This window comes from Nuphar pumila, chromosome 2, assembly GCF_984573655.1.
Source record: "Nuphar pumila chromosome 2, dmNupPumi1.hap1.1, whole genome shotgun sequence".
NCBI lineage: Eukaryota > Viridiplantae > Streptophyta > Magnoliopsida > Nymphaeales > Nymphaeaceae > Nuphar > Nuphar pumila.
In genome coordinates, this window is record NC_143250.1 from 72,027,843 (window position 1) to 72,052,807 (window position 24,965).

The following is a 24,965-nucleotide window of genomic DNA, read 5'->3' on the forward strand; positions in this document are numbered from 1 at the left end:
CCAGCTAATTGTTATTTGGATGTGTTTGGGTGCACCTTGATGGGTCAAATATTCTACACGCTAACAAAGTTGGACCAAAACATCATCTAAGTAAAAAAAAACAACAAAGCCAAATTGGAGAATATTGTTAGGTTGACCTAGGACATCCAGATATTGTTAGAGGGTAAAAAACAATATCTTGATATTAATCATTTGAAAAGGTCTGTTTTTCATCAAGATAAATGAAACATTGGTGTCTTTTTCACTTTTTTTTTTTGGATAATCTCCTTTTTTGATAATTTCTAAACGGTAAGGTGCAAGTTTGATTTTGTGGCAAAAGATTATTTAATTTTTTTATTAAAGATTTGCATAAATAAATTCTTAAAGATAATTATTTTCGTCATTTTATCACCAAGAACAAAATAGCCATCATGCCCTTTTTGGTCTCCATTGAAACCAACCACGCAATTTTTTGGTATTTTTGAGGGAAAACAATTCCCAGGAGTCCACTAGGCGACTTGCACGCCACGTTCTGTTCGAAGACGGATCACATCTTTTGAAATAGGATGGGTTTCATCCTACATTCAATCCTAACCATCCAATCAACTGCTAGGATTGATCCATATGGATGTAGACTTATTATAGCTGTCAAGATGTAGACTTATTATAGCTGTCAAATGCTGGGATGCGAATCCAGAAAACCGGAGACCACACCTGTCATTTTCTGGTTCACTTTCTATCGACACGGAAATAATTTATGTTGTGAATCCAATATGTTGGGATGTCTGGGAATAGGACTGCAACTCCTTCCATATTGCAATGTCTGTGTTTGGGAAAGCAAGAACTCCAATTCCACTTATGCCATCAGATTTTCTTTTAAAAAAAAAAATGCACCTTTTTCCTTATATATGAGCATGCAATGGAGTCGAATTTTAATGGCATATTAATAACGCATATCCATTGAAAAAAACGATAAGGTTATCCGATAAGATGATAAGGCATATCGTTATCTGTAAACCGTCGATAAGAATCATCGTTTCTTTTACTGTTGTTTGTAAAAACTATAAAATCCCTCTTGAAGGGTCATTTTCTCTTCTCACATATAGGTTAAAGTAACTTGGCATCTTGGATTCAAATGCCCTAGCGTCGTTTTATATCACTTTTTTTCAATTTGTTTATGAGATTACAATTGCACTGAATCTATATTTATGATCTGCCGACTTTTTGCAGTTATTTTTGTTTTGTTTTGTTTTTCAATGCAGGACATTTTTTATTCGTGTAGTCCTCTTGCATGCTCTTTCGCTCTTGTGACTCGAGCAAACTTTAACGTAAGAGCATAGAAATTAAGCGAGTTAAGATTCGGCAATTCTCATCTGGTAGAGGCAACGTGTGAATATCGATCACCAAGTTGATGAGATATCACAAATTCTTCATTCATGAGTGGCGTCCCTTGCTGCAAGGTAGAAGTTGGGTGTATTCTTCTGTGATCTCAATATGCGGTCAATGGTGGGGATTTTTTTTTTCTTGAAATTCTCAGATGACTTGCGTTACAGGAAACAAGGCAAAAAGGACGTGACAAAAAAAAATTGTATAATTTTTCATTAAAATAGTGCATACTAGGACACAGAAGCTCACCCACTTCAACTTGGAGTTGGAATTTATACTGCGAGTTACGCCATCTAGGGACACCCTACTGACTCTCGTTCATCATCCGAGTCGAACCGGACCAGACCTCAACGATTTGGATAATTTTCATTGTGGTCCCATATTTCTCTCTCTCTCTCTCTCTCTCTCTGCGTGTAAAATATTAAAAACATGAAAAAAATACAAACAAAAATCCAAGGCGGACAATCTGAGAAATTTCCGAACTTGGACGCTATAAAAGAGATCCGTAACTCCCTCCCCCCCGTTATTGTTCTTCTTCTTCTTATTCTGCAATCTGCATAAGCCTCAGGCTCGGTATCGTCACCCCCATTTCTCTTGTCCCCGCTTTTTTGGTACTTCTGATTTTGATAGAAAATCTGTTCCTGTCGATTAGTTTCAGTCATCAATTTTTCCTTTTCGAATTCTTTTACTTGTTGGTAATTCAAATTCGGTTGTATTTTGGTGAAATAGGATTGATTCTTTAAGGTCCCTCTGGATCTCTTGTTTTTTTGAGTGAAGAGGGTGGTTTCTTATTTGTGTTTCCTGTCGAAATTCGATCTTATTTAAGTTGGGTGTCGATTGTTTCGGTCGGTTCCTTCTTGTTGGTATGAATCGTCCTGGTTCGATGGGGATTATCACCGTGAAACCCTGTTGCAGGATGTTGGTCAGATGCAATTCCATGTTTTCTAGGGCCTCCTCTCTCCCGCCGATTCCAATAAACCTTGCCGGAGTGTCCAATTCGGCGAGGCACGGGCCGAAGTCGGTGGTTTGGATTAGGAAGATTGGTGGATGGAATCGGAATTCTGTTCATGTCTCTGATATCGCTTGTAGGAATTGCAGGTTCCTCTCCATCCCATCGTTTGGGGTCGATAGGAAGAAGGATCTCCTGGTTCTTGCCAATGCGGCGTCGGGATTGCCGGAATTCGATCCTAGCAGGATTGTCCGGAAGAACTCTGATCGTGGTATGGTCCCCCGGGTCGCAGATGTACGGTTTAGCTCGACCACAGTTGATCCTCGGGTTGGGGAGCAGGGTTTCGAGAGGATCTACTTTCAGAATCTGGGCGTGAAGCCTCTCATTTTGGAGAAGGAGCGAGACAGTTCGCCCGGTGTTGGCAATGGTGATTTGCTGGAAGTTGGCGGTGAACGGGGTTTCAGCAACGATTCGAATGAGCAAACATATAATTTATTGGGTTCTCAGGAGGAATTGAAGGCGAAGGTTGAGAATCCACTGGAAGAACTGAGATCAATCAATGTAGAAGAGGTGGCCACGCTGAGAGAGGAATCTGTGACTGAGAAAGAAGCATGGAAATTGTTGCGGGCTGCAGTTGTGAATTATTGTGGCAGTCCAGTTGGAACTGTGGCAGCTAATGATCCGGCGGATGCTACTCCATTGAATTATGATCAGGTTTTTGTTAGAGATTTTGTACCTTCAGCACTTGCCTTTATGCTCAAGGGTGAGAGGGAGATTGGTCGGAATTTCCTTCTGCACACATTGCAATTGCAGGTGAATTTTGAAATCTAATCATTTTCTACACTCTGTTTTCAGTTTTTGGGCTCTTCTCTGCATGTTCTGATACTCCTTTTTGTGCTAATTTTGCTTATGAAATGCTTGGAGATTTTATTTTATTAGCTGTTCTCAAGTAGGATATTTTGTTGAAAGCTGACTGTGTTCGACATTAGTTTCAGTACTTATGTCTATATACAAACCTTTATAGGTGCTCTCATCTTGTTGCAATAAGAATGTAATAGTTGAAACGGTTGAACATGCGATTGAGTTTGGTTTTATTTGAGGATATCTTTTGAAATTGTATGATGCCCATTATCTATTCGATCAGGAGCATGGCCAATATATACCAGTTATGCCTGCAACTGTTAGGTACCCGTGTATCGGTTGTCACAGTATCCTATTTGTTCCAGCTTTCTTTTCAAAACTTGTTTGTTTGTTTATTTAACATTGGTTGTATGTGATTATGTAAATCTTATGATATGCGATAAGTTGGTCTGTCACATTTCGTCCATATTTCTTATGTTGTATCGCATGAATACGGCTGTGGATAACATTTTTATGAAGTTCTCAATATGACCTCTGTATAAAGGGATATGGAACAGCAGTCAAAATGAAGTACATATGTTTCTTTGGAAGTCCTTTCTTTAATTTATTCTTTATTTTCTTTAAAAGCATTTATGTTATTAGTGTCATAATTGCTGTTTTCTTTAGCTATTGATAAGCTTTCATAATATTAATTTTGATTGCTTCTTGCTTATTTTCTAGAGCTGGGAGAAAACTGTTGATTGCTATAGCCCCGGCCAAGGTTTGATGCCGGCAAGTTTTAAAGTGAGAACTGTGCCTCTGGATGGCAGCAATGAGGCATTTGAGGAAGTTTTAGACCCGGATTTTGGTGAGTCTGCAATTGGTCGTGTTGCTCCTGTTGATTCTGGTAAGTGAAAACTTAACTTTTCTAAAATATAATATAGCTCATTTGTACCTGAAATTGTGATGCAGTTTTGTTTTTCGCCATTATGGATCAGGATTGTGGTGGATTATTTTGTTGAGAGCCTATGGGAAGATCACGGGTGATTATGCCTTACAAGAAAGGGTGGATGTTCAGACGGGCATAAGATTGATTTTAAATCTTTGCTTGGCTGATGGCTTCGATATGTTTCCAACTTTGTTGGTCACTGATGGCTCATGCATGATTGACCGGAGGATGGGTGTCCATGGTCATCCTCTTGAGATCCAAGTGAGCTTGATTTCTTTGTTGTAGAAACTAAGTTAACTAAGTTAACCTACAGGGTGAATTTGTTTCCTCCTTTTACTTTATGCCCCTCTGGAGTAAAGACATTCAGATAAATCCACAATGATCTGGTGCATGAACTTTGTTTGCAAGGCTATGCTGAGTTCCTTTATTATGCTTTCAGGAAAAAGATGAAGGATCTGTATTCAGTTGTTCCCTGTTATGTTTCATTTATCCTGATCTTGTCTTGCGTATTGGCATTAAATGGAAGAAAACACTTTCAAGTTTGAATATATTGAACCAGTTAGATCCCTTTTGACAATTTGAGATCAACATCCTTCAAAACATTTGTTAGCCAGTTCTTGGCTATGTTTTTCTTTTTCTATCACCTTTTCTCAAACAACATTTGGATAAAACTTTATTGAGAAATAAGAATATGGTACTTAATCTAACAAAGAAAAATAAGTATAAGAGAAAAATTGATAAAAAGGAGATCCTATGCCGTAACTGTTTTCTTGAGGTCCTACAATCCAAGAAAGATCCTCATCAGGACCTTTATCCTAGTGGATGCTTGGATGCTTATAGCATGTGCATGAATGGAAAAATGGGAAGACAAGCACTTCGGAATATATATATGGTTGCCACCATGGTGATTCAATTCCTTACTTCCATTGTCAGTTCCATTGCTCAGAAATGCTACGATAAAGGGAAGAAATCATGACTTCTCACCAACTCTAAGATATGATTGAACTTTTCAAATGCTAAAAGTATCACCTACATGGAAAACGTTCAAAATAGTTACACTTGGGGCACACAAAGGTCCCAAACAAAAAATCATTACCAAATTCCTGATTTAAAAATTTTACATTATCTTCCTGTATCTAAATTCATAGGTCCTATAGGATGCTTGAAATATCCTCTAAAAGCATTGTAACCTGATATGAGGTTGATTTCATGTCTTGGGAAGCACATAAAACAAAAGCAGGTGTCTTAGGAATAACGTGCTATTGGTAACTGCAGTGGTTCTAAAACAAGCTGTATGAGGTACAGAATGGTTGACCACATCAAATGATAATAGGGTAAATGGGGGATTTCAATCTTACGTAATTGTGATAAGAACTTATTCAAATATTTCTTGGCTCTTGTGCCATGTGAAAGAAGCAACTTGTCACTATCAGTAGAGCACAGACTATCATAGCTGCATTTTTTTCTTTCCCTTCTTTGATTGATGTTCATTTTGTGCATTAGAATTTATCATTAAGTAATCAAAGTATGCATACCTGAAGTATTAATATGTAATTCCATTAATATAGAGATAATATTAATTATGGTATATTCACTAATTTATCAATCTCAACTTTGACAGGCATTGTACTACTCAGCTCTTCGATGTGCGCGTGAGATGATAATTGTCAACGATGGTTCAAAGAATCTGTTACGGGCCATCAACAATAGACTCAGTGCATTGTCATTCCACATAAGAGAGTACTACTGGGTGGATATGAAGAAGATAAATGAGATATACCGTTACAAAACAGAAGAGTATTCTCATGATGCTGTGAACAAATTCAATATCTACCCGGACCAAATTCCTTCTTGGCTGGTGGAATGGATTCCTGATAAGGGTGGGTATCTTATTGGAAATCTGCAACCAGCTCACATGGATTTTAGATTCTTCTCGCTTGGCAATCTATGGTCCATTGTTTCATCCTTGACCACTCCAGAACAGTCAGAGTCTATCCTGAATCTCATTGAGAACAAATGGGATGATCTTATTGGGAAGATGCCTCTAAAAATATGTTTTCCTGCATTTGAATATGAGGAATGGCGTATAATCACTGGCAGCGACCCAAAGAACACGTAAGTTTCTTTATTAATTACATTTGGACTTTGCTGTCTTCATCTATTTTCTGTTCTATCCAGAATCCTTGATAAAGATTACTTGTCTTCTGGTACCTGCCACATTGTATTTTTTTCCTCCCTTTCTTTTCTCTTTCCGAGTTATCTTTTCAAGATTTGGTTGTGACCAAATCAATTATCAGTTGCCAACTTGTTTGTCAACTTTTTTCCTTTTTTTTCCATTTCAGCTCCTTTTTTTGCTTGTTTTGGATATTCCTTTTAGATTATAAGGTAGTCCATGGATTAGCATGCAACAGTTGGGAGTAAATCACCCTTCTAGTTAATTTGTTTTGTCTTGATTATTTCTTTGGCTGTTGATCACTTGAAATACGTTGTTTTATCTCTTTGTAAATGAAATAATTTTTCTTTGCATCAGAAAACAAATATTTGTAGTGGAAAAGGAAGAAAGAAATGACGCCTATGTTTTGCAACAACTGATCTGATCTAGGTGTAGCAATAGAGGGATATAGAAGTCCTGGAGTGTGATCTTGAATCAGGAGTAATGCTCATCCAGTGTTGTGAAAAGTGTTGAGGTGTAGTGAGGCACTCCACCAAAAACTGAGACGAGGCGTAAGCCTCGAGGAGTAAAGCGTAAGCCTCAATTTTTTTTTTTGAAAATTTTAGAAAAATTATAAAAAATATCTAAAAATATAAATAAATAAAGAAATGCTTTATTGATGAAGTAACAACCAATAAGAAATAGAAAATCTCAAATAAGTACTAAAAAATATGAGATTAACATTTAAAAGTAACTAAAAAACTGATTACATAACTGGAAAACTAATTATATAAATATAATGTCCTATAAAACAACAACCAATAAGCATAGAAAATCTCAAATAAGTACTAAAAATATGAGATTAACCTATGAAAGTTAAAGATCTTCTTCTTCTTCTTCCACTGAGGACATGACACAAATGTCACATGTGGACATGGTAAAACTTGTTTCACATGATCAACACCATGGCAATGACTTTATATGTATTTCTAATGTTTTGACTGTCTTAATAACAGAAGCTTTTGTTCAATTTCTCATGGAGTGAAATTTTCATCAGTAAATTACAGGAATGCCTCCTCGGCCTCCAATTTTCACAGCCTTTTGTTTATACAATACCATAATTCTATTCATATCCATTAATGATATTGTGTCTTGACTCTTAACTTGGTTGTTCATACTTGTGCTTTAGGATTTTGCGGACTTAGAAACATGGTTTTGTATGTTCCTTTGCGACTTACAGTGTACAGTTGCGCTTATAGTCTGTTTTGCTTTTGTTGAGTCTGATGTAAGCTGCCCGGTTCAGGTGAATCAATACCCCGAAGGGGCAGCCCGTATACTTGAACTGTAATAGCCTGCGGGCAAAATTGTGAATGAAGTAAATGCGTTGAGCTTCCTTTTGTTCACCCTCGTTCTGATTGCTTCTTGTGATTGCAATTTCTCTCCCTCTATTCTCTCTTGCTCTCTTACACTCTGATTACAAACTTCCGCGATCGGCAAGCGAGCTGACGAGTAGGCTTGCGGCGGTGAGGAAGGACCGTCGCGCTGCGCTGGCCCATTGAAGGAAATAGGCCCGTGACAAGTGGTACCAGAGCTTGTTCTCGTCCTGGGGAAGGGACTCCGGAGTCGGTGTCGACAGACACGCCGACAGACTGCGATTTGTGAGCAAGACATCGTGGCGCCTTATCAACACTTGCGCAACACCAAAGGCAAGGCAGTTGTCGAAGCTGAGGAGATGGGTTCACCTCGGGGCTAAGAAGAGTTGGCTGCAACTGTTAACAAGCTAGTGGAAGATGTGACTTCACATAATGAAGCGATTTCACGCGCATGTGAATCATTCAATGGATTGAATGATGTGGTGGCAAGCCTGCAAGAGCAGGTGAACTTACTAATGGGGCAGGTCACTTCATTGACGACTACAGTGACCGATCCTGAGTTGAGGAACCGTACGTTGCAGCGGACGGTGACCCTAAATGGCGGAAATGGTGAGAGACCTTTAAGGATTGATGTACCTGGACCCGCAAAATTCAATGGTTCTCGCGACAGCAAGGCCATTGAGAACTTCTTGTTCCAAGTAGAAGACTACTTGGATATCCAGAATGTGACCCTCGAAGATCTGAGGATCAAGGCTGCAGCGGCCTTACTTGATGGTGATGCTATCGCTTGGTGGAGACGGAAGCGCAATGACATGGAGAGGGGTCAATATGTGATAGACATCTTTAATGACTTCAAAGTAGAGTTGCGTAACTACTTCATGCCAAGAAATGCGCAGAGACAGGCTTACCGGATGGTTCGTGAGCTCAAACATACTGGTTCGTTGCAAGACTATGTCAGAACGTTCCAGAAGCTTATGCTGGAGATACCTAACATGCCAGAAGACGACATGCTCAACTGGTTCATTGTGGGACTTCAGCCATGGGCACAGTCTGAAGTGGAAAGGAGCAACCCCCGTATTTTGGAAGATGCATATGTGGCGGCTGAGCGCTTAGTTGACACTCAGCGCAAGCCTTTCACCCCATCAACCAAAGTTGGGAAGAAGCCTGACCACGGAGGCAAGAAGGATGAGCAGCGCAATGATAAAGGTGAGGCGTCGACACGCCATCAATCCGAAAAGAAACAGAACTTCACAAAGCATAACAACAGCAACAAGGGTGCGGTTGCGACATGTTGGTTCTGCGGCGATAGACACATCGCCAGGCAGTGCCCAAAGCGCCTTGTAAAGGACGACGGGCAAGCCAATGCTGCACGGGAAGAATGCAGCGATACTGAATGCAGTGACACTGAGACTATGCAACCAAGGATGGGGCCATGTGATCGATTAACGCAGCTAGAAGTTGCGCAGCTAAGAACATGCAGGTCAGTAAGGAACTTATGTACGTTGAAGTCATTATGAATGGAAAGTCTACTTCAGCAATGGTAGACTCGGGGGCCACACACAACTTTGTCTCGCGGGAAGAGGCAGAGCGCGGTTGGGCTTGAAAACTGGGCCAAAGCAGAGGACTATCAAAATAGTAAACTCTGAGGCCAAGCCCATCCTTGGTGAAGCAAGAGATGTGGCTACTCAAGTGGGGAGTTGGGTCGGCAAAGCCAACTTCTCTGTGGTGCCCTTGGACGATTTCAAGGTGATTCTGGGTATGGAGTTTCTGCGAAGCCAGAATGTTATGATGCTGCCAAAGTTTAACACGTTGACGATCATGGGGTCAGACCTGTCACACACAATGCAGTGCATTACGCAGAAAGGCAAGTCTTCAGTGTTATCGGCAATGCAACTGAAGAAGGGTGTCAAGCATGAGGAGCAGACATTCTTAGTTGCAGTGTGTGCAGATGAAGAGAAGGTAGAAGCAGCAGTGCCGCCGACCCTAGCCCCATTATTAGAGGAGTTTCGGGGGGTGATGCCCCCGGAATTGCCAAAGCGTCTTCCGCCAAGACGCGAGGTCGACCACAAGATTGAGTTAACCCCGGGAGCAAAGCCTCCTGCAATGGTTCCATACCGTATGGGGCCAACTGAGTTGAAGGAGCTGCACAGGCAGCTATACGAGATGTTGGACGCAGCCATTGTTCGTCCATCAAAAGCCCCATTTGGTGCCCCGGTCCTTTTCCAGATGAAACATGATGGCTCTAAACGGTTATGTGTGGATTACCGTGCCTTGAACAAGGTCACGGTGAAGAACAAGTACCCATTGCCATTGATAGCGGACTTGTTCGATCAACTAGGCAGTGCTCATATCTTTTCCAAGCTAGATCTGCGATCGGGTTACTGGCAGGTGAGGATTGCCGAAGGTGATGAGCCGAAAACAACTTGCGTCACTCGCTATGGTGCTTACGAATTTCTAGTAATGTCATTCGGGTTGACAAATGCTCCAGCCACGTTCACGACTTTAATGAACCAGATCTTCTACCTTTACTTAGACAAGTTTGTGGTAGTCTACCTGGATGATATCGTGATCTACAACAGCAACATGGAGGAACATGTTGAGCACTTGCGAACAGTGTTTCAAGTGCTGAAGGAGAATGACCTCTGTGTCAAACGAGAGAAGTGTCTCTTCGGGCAAGAGGAGATTAGCTTCCTTGGCCACGTTGTGGGGCGTGGTGTGCTGCGTATGGATGGACAGAAGATAAGAGCCATCCAGGAATGGGTTCCGCCAAGCAAAGTGCCAGAATTGCGGTCATTCCTCGGTTTGGCAAACTATTATCGGCGTTTCATCGAAGGTTATTCCCTCATTGCTGCGCCCCTCACAGATTTGTTAAAGAAGAATCGGGTATGGCTCCGGACAGGAGCGTGCCAAGATGCCTTCAATGGCTTGAAGAAAGCCTTAGTGAGGGAGCCAGTGCTGCGACTGCCTGATCATTCGAGACCCTTTGAAGTCCACACTGATACCTCAAACTTTGCCATTGGCGGAGTTATTATGCAAGATGGTCATCCGATCGCATATGAGAGTCGCAAGCTGAAGGATGCAGAGAGGCGTTACACAGTGCACGAACGTGAGATGACCGCCATTGTGTATTGCCTCAGGACCTGGTGGCACTACCTTTTGGGTGCCGAGTTCGTCGTCAAGACGGACAATGTGGTCACGAGCTATTTTCAGGCACAAAAGAAGTTGACGCCTAAACATGCTCGATGGTAGATGTTTTTGGCTGAGTTCGACTTTGCCTTGGAGTACAAGGTTGGGAAGACCAATGTTGTGGCGGATGCCCTGAGCCGTAGGGCTGAACTGGCAGCTGCGTGCGCAGAGTCTTCTGAAGTGCATTTGGAGGGTGCATTGCTGAGCCGCATCCGCGAGGGTACGCAGCAGGATCCGACCGCACAACACCTTGTTTCTCTGGCACAGGCAGGGAAGACTCAGCGATTTTGGCTACAGGATGGCCTCCTCGTAACAAAAGGGGGACGCATCTTTGTACCACGGTGGGGAAGTCTTCGCCGAGAGCTACTCAAGGAGTGCCATGATACACTATGGGCCGGCCATCCTGGTCAGGAGCGGACCTTAGCACTCCTTGAGCGTGGCTACTATTGGCCGCAGATGAGAGACGACGTTGAGGGGTATGTGCGAACATGCCTCATCTGCCAGCAAGATAAGGGGACAAACCAGAAGGTTGTCGGTCTCCTTGAGCCTCTACCAATTCCAGAACGTCCTTGGGATAGCATCTCCATGGACTTTATTGTTAGTCTGCCGAAGGTAGAGGGCCTCAGTTCTATTTTGGTTGTGGTGGATCGTTTCTCAAAGTATGCCACCTTCATCCCAGCTTCCAAGGAGTGCCCTGCAGAGAAGACTGCAGAGTTGTTCGTAAAGCATGTGGTGAAACACTGGGGCATACCAAAGAGCATTGTGAGTGATCGCGATGCTCGCTTCACGGGCAAGTTCTGGCGTGAAGTATTTCGGCTACTTCGCTCTGAGTTGCTGTTTTCAACAAGCTTTCATCCGCAAACAGATGGGCAGACAGAGCGTATCAACGGGATATTGGAGCAGTACCTTAGGCACTTTGTTAGTGTCAATCAGAAAAATTGGGTGAAGCTCCTTGATGTGGCATAATTTTGTTATAATTTGCAGAAGAGCGAGTCTTCAGCCCACAGTCCGTTCGAGATAGCCACGGGGCAACAGCCACTGATCCCGCACACTCTTGCCACACAAGAGAAGGGAAGGCCATCATTCGCCTATCAGTTTGTTCGCGACTGACACGAGCAAAATGAGTTGGCGAAGGCATTCTTACACAAAGCGGCAAAGAGAATGAAGAAGTGGGCGGACAAACACCGTCGGCCCGCAGGGTTCCAAGTTGGGGACCAAGTGTTGGTGAAGTTATACCCTGGTCGCACAGGCATCTTCCGTGGGCGGCACCGCGGACTACTCAGAAAGTATGAAGGACCCTTCACCATCACAAAGAAGGTGGGCAAGCTGGCATACAAGCTGAAGTTGCCCCCAGACTTCAAGGTGCACCCGGTGTTCCACGTGTGCAACCTCAAGCAGTTCCATCCAGATGATGGAGACCCGGAACGCAGTGTGGCACAACGCGCTCCCATCATGCAGAGGGCCCCGACAACACAACGGGCCGAGAAGCACCTCAGTCAGATCCTTCGCCACAAGGTCAACTACTTGGGACAAGCGAAGAAATACTTGGTGCAGTGGGAGGAAACAACGGAATCAACGTGGGAGCCTGCATTTCGAATGAATAGCCGCTACCCGACTGAAGTCAGGGCTTACCACGAAACAGATGGCGCCGAGGACGGCGCATGATTTGAAGGGGGGAGCATGTTCCCTTGCGACTTACAGTGTACAGTTGCGCTTAGAGTCTGTTTTGCTTTTATTGAGTCTGATGTAAGCTGCCCGGTTTAGGTGAATCAATACCCCGAAGGGGCAGCCCGTATACTTGAACTGTAATAGCCTGCGGGCAAAATTGTGAATGAAGTAAATGCGTTGAGCTTCCTTTTGTTCACCCTCATTGTGATTGCTTCTTGTGATTGCAATTTCTCTTTCTCTATTCTCTCTTGCTCTCTTGCACTCTGATTACAAGCTTCCGCGATCGGCAAGCGAGCTGATGAGTAGGCTTGCGGCGGTGAGGAAGGACCGTCGCGCCGCGCTGGCCCATTGAAGGAAATAGGCCCGTGACACTGTATGTCTTAGTACATAATATGATAGTTTAATGTACCTTATTTTGTTCTTTTGGAGACGACTTGTCACTACTTTGTTTCCAAGTAATAGTTTAATCCTTTCAATATTATATAAAATTGCTTATCGATTAATATGCACAAATATTTTGTCTTTTCATAAGGTTGTCAATGCCCATGTGTTTATTTCTCTCCCATTAGTCTTGCATGTGACAATAGCCACGTAGTGTATTATCTGGTTAGGGCTAAACCAGAACAGAGGATCTAGCACTTGGAACATGGATAGCCTGGGGATTAAGAACAAGAATATCAATGTTTAGTTACAAGAAACAAGAATTACCTTGTGTGCACATATACATATGTGCACACACACATACATGCAGACATACACATGCTTATACACATGAATAGTTTTGTGACAAAAATTAAATATGCACTGTTTGTGAAATTGCCAAACAGAAAAGATAAGATTGTTTAGAAGTGCTCCATGATTGATATTGTTAACAAGCATGGACACATGGCTCATACCTCACATCAACAACTTTGTGGCTCATTTCTCATAGAAATGCAGTGGATAGTACAAGTTTCTCAGGTCCTGTGTTGTTTATGTGACATGAACCTTCATATGAGTACTTTCATGCAACATTCTTACCTTAAAGATGAGATCTTTTGAATGGTTGTAATTTTTTCTTTTTGCACGTGGCCATGCTAGATGTTGACACCATTCTTCTGTGTAAACTTTTTTATTCTTGGGGATTAATTTGTCACATGGACTCTTCTAAAGGGCCGCTGCACCCGCGTCAACGCGGGTGTGGGTGCGGCAGTAATTAAAAATTGCTGCATCGGGTGCGGTCAAGCTGCACTCATGGTTATATTTGACCAAAATAGACTATGTGAACGGTGATCGAGTCTATTTTGGTATTTAAAAAAAAATGGGTTTGGAGGGGTTGTGGGGTCACTTTAGGACACAATGGGTTGGGTTCTGAGTTCGGCCAACTTTTTTTTTTATGAATTTTATTTTAATACAAATTTTTATTTTTTTGGTTTTAAGGACGAAAATGGCGGATAAAGGGAAAGGTATTGCGTCATCCTCATCTGCACATGCAAGTTCGGTTGTTAGTGCTAGTGTTACTAGTAGTGGTAGTGGTAGTGTTGGTTTTCATTTTTCGATTGCATCATGTGATGATGAACCACTATGGGCACATGTGGAGAGGCTTGAAAAAGTTGGAAGAGGTAGTGAAAATATGAGATTTCTATGCAAGCTTTGTGAGGAAAGTTTTGTTGGGTCTTACACGAGTTAAGGCTCATTTGTTGAATATACCAGGACATGACATTTGAGGATGTAAAAGAGTTGATGCGGCAATGCAGAAACAATAAAAAAAATGCAAGATAAATATGAAAAGAGGAACAACTAAGAAGATGCTAAAAAGAAAAAAAAAGTAGATGTAAAAAGCAGAGGAACAATACAAGCATAATTCAATACATATGGAAGGGATGAGATAGATAAAAAAGTATGGTATTTTTATTCTAGTTCACTTTCATTTAATGTAGCTAGAAAACCTTATTGGAAGGATTTAATTACTTCATTGACAAATTGTGACTTAAGTGGCTATCTAACTCTAAGCTCAGAAAAACTACAAACGTCAATTCTTGTAGAAGAGAGAGCAAATGTTGAGAGGTTGCTAGAGATTAAGAAATTTTCATTGTTTCTGATGGGTGGACGGATATTTAAGGCGTCCACTGAATAATTTAATTGTTTCTTCGCTTAGTAGGTCAGCATTCTTGAAATCAATTGATGTATCTAGCCAATGTAAAACTATTGAGTATTTGAAGGGGTTGTTTATATAAATAATAAAAGAAGTAGGTGATGAGAAAATAGTGCAAATCATCACAGACAATATTCTAGTTTATAAAAGTGCAACGTTGAGTTTGGAGAGTAAGTATCTGTAATGAAATGGTGATCTTCCACAAAGCACGTGAATCTCTCAAAAGAATATCTATTAAAGACACTTCAAACAAAACCCATAAAAGGGTATAAATGGAAGAGCACAATAAAAATAAATAAATCTTTATTTATAACAAAAATGCTTAAGAAGCATTCAATTCAAATGTTGAAGGGGTTCACCCCTATTTATACAAAAAAGAGAGAGTGAGGAGAGCTCATTTTGAGCTCACAATAAGAGTCGTTGGACTAGAGTCCAACGACTATTCCTTAGTCAAGTTCCAACTAGGAACTTGACTATATTATAAATCTAGTTCAAACCGAACTAGATATAAAAAAGGAAATAAAGAAAAATGAAAAAAAAAAAAAATATATATATATATATATAATATATATATATATAATAATATATATATATATAATAATATATATATATGTTACAATTTACATTTTAACACGCCCCCTCAAACTTTACGGGGAGTGGTCGGAAAGTTTGGAGAAACGAATGGAAGGACTCCAAGTCTTAAAGATTCTTTAATGAAAATCGCCATCTTTACAACATATCAGAAAATTTTGCAAATATAAGTCTTCCAATGCCTTCATTTGTGATCATTCCCCAAGCAAGCTTTATTTGCTATCTCCATGATGTATCAAAGATATCACATCTTTAAGAACCTGTAGAGAAAAGTACAAACCAAAAGAAGACTCCAAGTACACAAGAAAAATATGCTAGCCCAAGAGTTGCAAAATTTTAACAACATATTTTAAAGCAAGAATAGAATGATTTAAACAAAATAATAATAATTTTTTGAATCATTAGATATTAAGAAAGACAAGAGTATCCCTCAAAGATGAAATTAAATCATAATCATAAGAAACTATAACATTGATCATAAGAAGATTTGATTATTTAAAGGACATGCTTCATTAAGAAGAGATAAACAATTATAAAAAATATCTTAAGCATTTCAATCAAGCAAGCACCATGTGAAAATGTCTTCAAAAAAGGAATCAAGTCCAAAAAATGACTTCAATATGAAAATATCTTCAATAAGATCAAGTTCAAAGATGACTTGATTAACCCACAAGAATCACAAAGAGGCTAAGTGCACAACAGCATAATGAAATACTCACAAAGAAGTACAAATGCACAAAGGCATGAAAAAAAATCTTTATTTCGAGAAGTAAAAATCTTTAGAAAGGGCTAATTAACTTCATGCATGCAATTATGTGAACCATGCTAATACACATATATGCATCATGCAGTTAAAGCATATTTAATGCACATGAAACAACAATGAAAAGATAATAATTTTTATTAATAAAAGATGAGTTAATTAAATTTATGCATACCACAATATGGACACAATAATCAATAAAAAAACATAATTCACTCACACATCCTATTGTGATTTTAAGTAAGAGGACCAAATATACATACATATATATATATATATATATATATATATATATATATATATATATATATATATGTTATCAATGAAATGCATGAATTTTTATCGATAAATATTTTTTCATACAAGGAAGGAACAAGTAGTAAAGATTTTAAGAGATTCATTAAAGAATTAAAAGATCCCACATGACAAAGGGAATGATATAAAGTCAAAACCAATTTGCGGAAGATGACAAATGACAAATTTAAAAAAAATCCCATAAATATCAAGAAATGGTATTTTGCAAAGAGAGATTAAAAAAAAACTTATTCAAGGAGAAATGAAATTTGCAAATCAACACCAATTTGTGAAAAATTATATTGTCACAAATATCAAGAAGTGATATTTTGCAAACTTTAATAATGCAATGCAAGATGCATGAAATTATTTCAATCAATCATTTCTCATAGAAGAGAAGATGAGTTAGACAATTTTGAATAGATTAAAAATTCTCAAACATTTGAATAAGTTAGAGCATCAGTTTAACCATCACAAGCAATCACCTCCTAGTCCTTCAAACCTCAAATATTAAGTGTATCAGAGACTAGACAAAGAGCATAAATAACATGCCACTAAAGGGTCAAAGACGCACACGAAGGTGTGTAAAAATACCTCTTGTTTACATATAATGACACTTGAAACGAGTGTATCAGTGACTAAAACAAGAGCACAAAGCCAACAATGGGCTAAACATCACACACGAAAGTGTGAATAAATATCTCTTGTCTACATATAATGACACTCAAAATCAAGTGTATTAGCAACTAGAACAAGAGTACAAAGCCAATAATGGGCTAAAAATCACACGCGAACTTGTACATATAATGACACTTAGATAAGAGGCATAAAAGAAGAAAAAACAACCGAGGTAAGAAAGCTTATAATGGAAATACATTAATGCAACCATTATCAATTTTTAACCATATTTCGAAACACCATGGTTTTAAAAAAATAGGTAACCATCACAGATACACGTAATTAAAAGCATCCATAATAAAATCAATGGCCAAAGAACTAATGAGTGATACAACACACTCAGAGATCACATGACTGTCAGTTAGAGTCAAACTACAAGTTGACAATCTAAAATGACATAAACACGAGGTACATATAACTCACCCCAACAAACATCTCTTGATGCAATAATAACAAGGCCAAGATGATTGATGCATAAAAAGTCTATGATGGACAACACAAAAGCCATAAGAAGACAATGAATATTCACGGAAGTCATTTTCCAAACAAAATGAGTTCAAATACCGATTTGAAAAGCAAAGTTTCAAATCAAGTTCAATAATGATATATGAAAAACTTGGACTCATATGCTCATGTAATTGTAGGCATTGTTAACATAAGTAAGTTATATAAAGAGCTAACTTGATCTAATTTATAAAAATAATCAATTTGAACATATAAAGTTCCAATTTTAAAACTTCAATAAATAAGATGAAATCTTAGAATTAAGTGCAATCATATGCCTATGACAAATTTTTACAATTTTTAATAAGTAAATAAGAATCATGCTTATTATAAGCAATTCTTCAAAGAGAGTTCATAAATACATCAATCAAGAAATAAGTGTAATAAGGTATATTACATGCAAAGAATCCAATGACTCTCAAAGAGACGATAAAAACAATATATATGATTTCGAAAAGAATTATTTAGATTTAACTCACAAGTTGACTATGAGACAATCAATGCCATTAAAGAGAATCAAAACATATATATAGATACCAAAAGAACCATATGAACAACCAAGTGCATACATTCTCATAAAGATATTAAAAAGACTCATGTATATGCAATAATTAAAGCCACATATTTCATACAGAAGACATGCTTACAAACAAATTTAAGCATACATGTAAGTAATAGATTTAAAGTATAAAATTTTATATTTTAAGTATACAATGAGTCAAGGGTTTTAAACATGAACACGCATGTCCATCAAGGATGCAATACAATATTTAAATCACATGCAAGGCATGAGGTCAACAACATAATCATAAGTTCAAAACGCCTAAAGTCATTATTATCGTTATACACACAAGTTCAAGTAAGATTATACTTTGTGAAATACAACATTATTAACAAAGCATGATTGACGAACCATCTAAGGTCAATAATACATGATTATATATATATATATATATATATATATATATATATATATATATATATATATATATATATATATATATATATATCAATGCAAGTTTTGAAAATTTTCAGAATTCAAACATGATACATATATCTAGTTTACTTAAGATAAGAAAAACTAGTTCAACGTTGATTAAAATACCATTTTAAAAATTTCAAAGCATACATTTTGTTTTTGTTTTAATTTAAAAGAAATAACATAGAAGAATATATATATATATATAACGATAAATAAAATAAGTTATACATATATATAACGATAAATAAAATAAGTTATATATATATATGTGTATGTATAATGATAAAAAATAGATGTTTTTCTCATTCATAATGCATGAGCTAAATAACACAAGAAATACTTAAGAAATGTAAAATTCATACTGAGTAAATCCAAGGAGAAGAGAAGAAAGGAGAGGTAACAACTACTTCACCACCTTTTCAAATTTTGAATGACACGCTTCCCGATGCACTGAAAGAATAACTTGATCACAATCGGGCTCTAATACCATGTAATGAAATGGTGATCTTCCACAAAACACACGAATCTCTCAAAAGAATGTCTATTAAAGACACTTCAAACAAAACCCATAAAAGGGTATAAATGGAAGAGCACAATAAAAATAAATAAATCTTTATTTATAACAAAAATGCTTAAGAAGCATTCAATTCAAATGTTGAAGGGGTTCACCCCTATTTATACAAAAAAGAGAGAGTGAGGAGAGCTCACTTTGAGATAATTTGATTGAAAAAATTTGAGTTGCAGTTTTCAAGTATGAGAAAAAAAACACTGCTCTTGATGATTCAGAATTCTAAAATTATATACAATCAATTTTAGTGAAAAGATGGGATAAGAGCAACACTCCTTTGCATTGCATTGACTTTATCAAGAATAACATATTATAAAGCAAGCGACACAAGAATTTGAATTTTTTTTATCTGGCATTACTAGCGATAAAGGAGGATATAAATCCTATCACATGGTGATCAACATATGAATCAAAACCACCTCTTTTTCAGCGTCTTGCATTGAGATTGCTATCCTAGCCTGCTACATCATGTTGTAAAAGAAATTAAAGCACATATGTCAAAATCCACAATATCAAGATAAACAAACTTATCAACAAGGGTGCAAAGGATTTAGTCTTTGTTCATTTCAATATTTGATTACTTTCACGAACTAATGAAGAATAGAAGTACTATTTTTTAATTGGTGTCTTAGTTATTTGACTATTTCTTAGTTTTTTTATTTAAATATGCATATATTCTATGTTACAGGGACTCTCCAACTAGGTGTCGCACCCGCGTCACACTTGCACCCGCACCCGATGCGGTCAACCTGACCCTGGGTGAAGTCAACGCACCTAGGGTGACTACACCCAGGGTCATTTATGTCCAACTTTTGGACTTTATATATATATATATATATATATATATATATATATATATAATTTTTTATATTTTTGCTGCACCCCGCACCCAAGTTTTTTGAAAGTGCCGCACCCCCACACCCGCACCCATGTGATATAGCATATATTTAATATTTTTAAATTTTAATTGTAATGCAGACAAGAATCATCCAAATTTTGAGATCTAAACCCAGAGGAGTATGACTTCGAGGGAGAACATGATTTCACCACTATAAACATGGACTTAATTGAGTCTACTCTTTCTTAGGAATCATGAACTTGATGATGAAACAAAAAATTATTAGCATCATTGTCTCATCGTCATATACATTGTGTATAATATACTTCTGGTATGCAATTATACATTGTTTATTTTTTTTAGTATAATTTACTTCGTTTCTGCTTGACTTGTTTGATTGTTTCTTGTTTTCTTAATTCACTTAGCGTAGCCAAATTCTAGGGGATTGGGATGTGCACCTCTCCGGCGGTGGAAGTCAAGGGGATCTCATCCTCTAAGGTGGAAACTCATTCAAAGAGAACGAAATCCAGAAAGGAAGAGAAAGAGCAATTTTTCGATTGATTTTTGCCCCTTCAAATATCTTTGAATTTTCTGGAATGTTATCCTTCCGCTGGTGCATTTTTTGGTTTTGAAAATTATTATTTTCTTTAAAAAAATCTTTCCCAAGAGAGAGAAGAGAAAGGGAGAAGCATTAAAATTCCTTTTTTCATTCATTTTCAAGGACAATATTGGAAAATCATATAGGAATCTTGCAATATCATCAAGACATTTAAATGTGTTGATATCATTAAAATATCAGGAGAATTTTAGGATACTGTTTTCCAATATATGTCTAGAGTCTAGACCTTCTATGCTAGTCCAATAATGTCAAGAGATGCAAAAGCTATTAACATGAAAAAAAAAACATGCTCACCATTGATTCCTGAACTTTGTGACCGATTCTGGAGCAGGTTGCCAACCTGCTTAGAACTTAATGACAAAGTTTGGCCACTTCCGGTGTCCATGCCTGTCAACAATGTCAGGCTCTGAAGATGGTGCTTAGTTGGATGGGCTGATTGCAGATTCTATCCTTATCTAAGATGATTGAAACTTGATATTGGGGTTAACTGCAGGTTCTTGGTATAGAATTGCTGTCAACATATCAAGCTTTCAATTATTTTTCTTGGCTTGCATACATATCACAAGTATTTATATATATTTGGTAGAATTTTTCCAAGCAGTTTGATTGGGATGATTGGAATTGTTCTTTTCTTTTTCGTTTTTTCTTCTTAATGTCTTGGCTGTAGTTGGGGAGAATGAGCTGTTCCTGCAATGTTGTTTACTTTAATTAGTTGTAGAGTCAACAAGTTTTGTCCAAAGTTGCTAGTTGAGGAAGAGGGAGCTGGAAGCAAGGAACTTCTAAAATTTTAGGAAGCAGGAAGTGTGAAACGACTTGGAAGCGAACCGGGAATAGTCTCGGAAGCGAGAAGAGAAGCGAACCGGAAGTGACAGGAATTGAAGGGGGAAACAAAGAGGGAAGCGACTTAAGATTCAAGTGGGAAGCAAATAGGAATCGAGCCTTCCTGATATTGGGTTAAAAAAAATATTAAAAGCTAAAACTGTCTAAGCCCCCCTCAAAAAAAAAAGGAAACTCACTTCCAGATATTGGGTAGCGAGCTTCCCAATAATGGAAAGTGTGCTTCCCAATTAAAATGGTTGCCTCCCCGTGTGTTTCGGAAGCACCGTGTTTTGCGCATCGCCATGTTCTATAGCATTTCCGGTAATCCTTGTTTTGTCCTGTAGTGTAACTAAGAGCATGTCCCCTTTTAAAGGGGTTGTATTCTCTCATTCTTTCTAATGAAGCCTATCTTTGCATGTTTACTTTAATTAGTTGTAGAGTCAACAAGTTTTGTCCAAAGTTGCTAGTTGAGGAAGAGGGAGCTGGAAGCAAGGAACTTCTAAAATTTTAGGAAGCGGGAAGTGTGAAACGACTTGGAAGCGAACCGGGAATAGTCTCGGAAGCGAGAAGAGAAGCGAACCGGAAGTGACAGTAATTGAAGGGGGAAACAAAGAGGGAAGCGACTTAAGATTCAAGTGGGAAGCGAATAGGAATCGAGCCTTCCTGATATTGGGTTAAAAAAAATATTAAAAGCTAAAACTGTCTAAGCCCCCCTCAAAAAAAAAGGAAACTCACTTCCAGATATTGGGTAGCGAGCTTCCCAATAATGGAAAGTGTGCTTCCCAATTAAAATGGTTGCCTCCCCGTGTGTTTCGGAAGCACCGTGTTTTGCGCATCGCCATGTTCTATAGCATTTCCGGTAATCCTTGTTTTGTCCTGTAGTGTAACTAAGAGCATGTCCCCCTTTTAAAGGGGTTGTATTCTCTCATTCTTTCTAATGAAGCCTCTCTTCTCTCTGTTTTGTTGCTCTCTCTTCTTGGAAATACTTGTATGCTCTTGATACTCTTTAGGAAGAGTAGGATTTAGCTTCAAATTAGCCATATGGATAATTGATTTACAGAACACCAATAATCATTATTTCTTCTGATGTGGACTTCATCTTTGTGAAACAGTCATTTGATGTCCTCTCCTTTTTCAGTAAACGATGAGCAAATCAATAAGGAATTTCATTAGGTTTATGCATGATTCTGATGAATAGCTTCCTTTTGCAGACCATGGTCTTATCATAATGGAGGGTCCTGGCCAACTCTTCTTTGGCAGGTAATTTAGAAGTTACCTCATATATTAATTTCTGCAAGTTGCTATTCTGCTTGTAAATAGTCTGATCACTGACCAAACCCTCTTTTTCCTTTTTTCTGTGATACCTTTTTCATGAATCTATAGTTCACGTTGGCTTGCATTAAAATGGGAAGACCAGATTTAGCTAGGAAGGCTGTTTCTGTGGCTGAGGAGAGGCTACCCAAAGACCAGTGGCCTGAGTACTATGACATGCGAACTGCTAGGTTTATTGGCAAGCAAGCTCGGTTGCATCAAACATGGACTATAGCCGGATATCTCACCTCTAAGATGCTTCTTGATAACCCAGAGACCGCATCAATGCTAACATGTGAGGAGGACCTAGAGGCTCTGATGGGTTGCTCTTGTCCTCTCAGTACAAATCCACGCAAAAAGTGTTCTAGAAGTGCAGCTAGATCTCAGGTTCTTGTATAGAAAAGCATCAATCATTCTTTTTAGGCTTCAAATACCATTTTTTTTTATCCAAAATGCTTGATCCAAGCGTCAAATTCCAGTCAATCAATCATGTTGAATACATCTGTAAGGTCAGAATTTCGAAAAAAAAACACCAAAAAATTCTTAGTGGGTAGGGTTGGTACGTTTTCTATATGGTAGTTTTCATCTCTCTCTCTCTCTCTCTCTCTCTCTATATATATATATATATATATATATATATATATATATATATAAAGAGAGAGAGTAATGGGTCCGGGCTAAACGTTTGTTGTAAATTGAAGCTAAAGTGCGTTCAACGTCCATCGTGCACATTGATGGATGGTCAAAGCCCAAAAAACACAAAAATCACATCAGAAACCTGATTTTTGGTCAAAAAAGAGCTTTAGCTGTGCGCTAAAAGCTGGACACAATTTTGAAAAAGGTCTTTACTGGTGAACTAAAGGCGCCAGTAAAGGGTTTTCAATGCGGTTTTTTTTTTTTTTCGCACTGATCATCCATAAACAGGTGTGATGGATGGTCGACACGCTTTAGCTCCAATTTAGCACCAAATGGGTTTAGCACGGACCCATTTCACTGTATATATATATCGAAAAGGGGTATCTTCAGATCCCTTTCGTTGGTTGAAATGGGATGCATGCTCGTTGAGCTTGCCTTCTTTTTTGCACATTTTTTAGCTTTAGCGGCGATTGCCATCGCCGTTAAATCTCCCTTTGTAAAAAAATGTTTTACGTCGCTGATCAGCGGCAAAAATGCATGACTTATCATCAGAGCTGTCTCATATATATATATATATATATATATATATATATATATATATATATATATATATATATATATATATATATATATATATATATATATATATATATGCCTTTTGGGTTCCTCGTAAAGAAGCACTGAATATAAAGTGGCATGGACAAATATACACGCGTGTGGATTTTTTGTTGCCTTCTTTAAGCCACAGCCACCATTTTCTGCACGTAAAAACTTCATTTTTTTTTTTTGAGAATTGTAAAAACTTCTTTTATTTAACTGCTCATTTCAAGATGGACGGACAACAGTGTAGAGTCGCCTTTTTTTTAGGTTAGCAAAGGGGGAAACCTCTTCCAAAATTAATTGCACATTGGCAAGCCTCTGGTTTGTAAAACGGTTGAAGTCCCTCTTGCCACCGAGTACACCCAGCTTCGACCTTATGCCAAGCGATGATCACCGTGGGTTTTGAACTCATGACGTCCGGTCAACTGGGTAACTTTTAGAAGTCGTACTCACATTTTTTTTATTTACTTCAGAATTCATTCATCTTTCTTAGAGCTTGGCATGTGCTAATCTTTTAAGAAAAAAAAAGGGGGTGCCAAATAAAAAATGCCAAGCTCTAACCCTTAACCATTTAGGAGCCAAAGATCCCTAAACCCATAATGGTAAAGTGTCAGTAAAAATCTGGCAACAATGACAAGAAAGTGGAAGCAATGTTCTTAGTAGTTTAGCAGGTTGTATCATGCTTATTGGATCGTACTGTTATTCACTATTGAAAATTGTCAAGTGAGCCACAATAAATGTCTTGGACAACTACATGAAAGACTTTTGTTGAGAGAATGGACCTAGTGATTAATGATTTACACCAAAAAGTATCCCCATGGGAGATCACGATTTGAGATATTTGTGTGTTAGGAATTAATAGCTTTGTTACACAGGAATTCCACAAATATCATAGTGCCATCTGCTTGGCCAATAGTAGTCATCTACCATTCCGAATTAAAAGTTGACATTAACCCTATTGATGAACATTAACTAACGCTTGAGCTTAAAGTAAGGGGTATCTAGATGAGCCAGGAACTATAGGGCTTGGCTTTTTGAAAAAGGTTTGGCTGATGAGATATGTAGACCCCTAAAAATGGATGGGGACTTCCAAACTAGACTGCTATTCTAGAATAATTTAACAAATCCAGATGGAATGCTCTCTCT

The 24,965-nt window shown here is 38.2% G+C and overlaps 1 protein-coding gene across 3 annotated transcripts; it reads left to right on the plus strand.

Annotated features, from left to right (window-relative positions):
* The first annotated feature begins 1,893 nt into the window (after nt 1-1,893).
* LOC149845741 (neutral/alkaline invertase 1, mitochondrial-like) lies at nt 1,894-23,133 on the plus strand. Of its 3 annotated transcripts, none has more exons than XM_089995962.1 (6): nt 1,894-3,127; nt 3,896-4,061; nt 4,153-4,364; nt 5,725-6,218; nt 22,484-22,532; nt 22,656-23,133. In XM_089995962.1, exons 1-6 carry the CDS (start codon nt 2,231-2,233, stop codon nt 22,980-22,982), a joined length of 2,145 nt encoding a protein of 714 aa, XP_089852088.1. In that variant the 5' UTR covers nt 1,894-2,230; the 3' UTR covers nt 22,983-23,133. The 3 variants fall into 3 exon arrangements, 2 of the variants coding, with proteins under 2 accessions (XP_089852088.1, XP_089852089.1); XR_016430217.1 differs by lacking the exons at nt 22,484-22,532; nt 22,656-23,133 and adding exons at nt 21,166-21,593; nt 21,705-21,944 and having other exon boundaries at nt 1,900-3,127; XM_089995963.1 differs by lacking the exons at nt 22,484-22,532; nt 22,656-23,133 and adding an exon at nt 21,166-21,944 and having other exon boundaries at nt 1,900-3,127.
* Nucleotides 23,134-24,965: the final 1,832 nt, after the last annotated feature.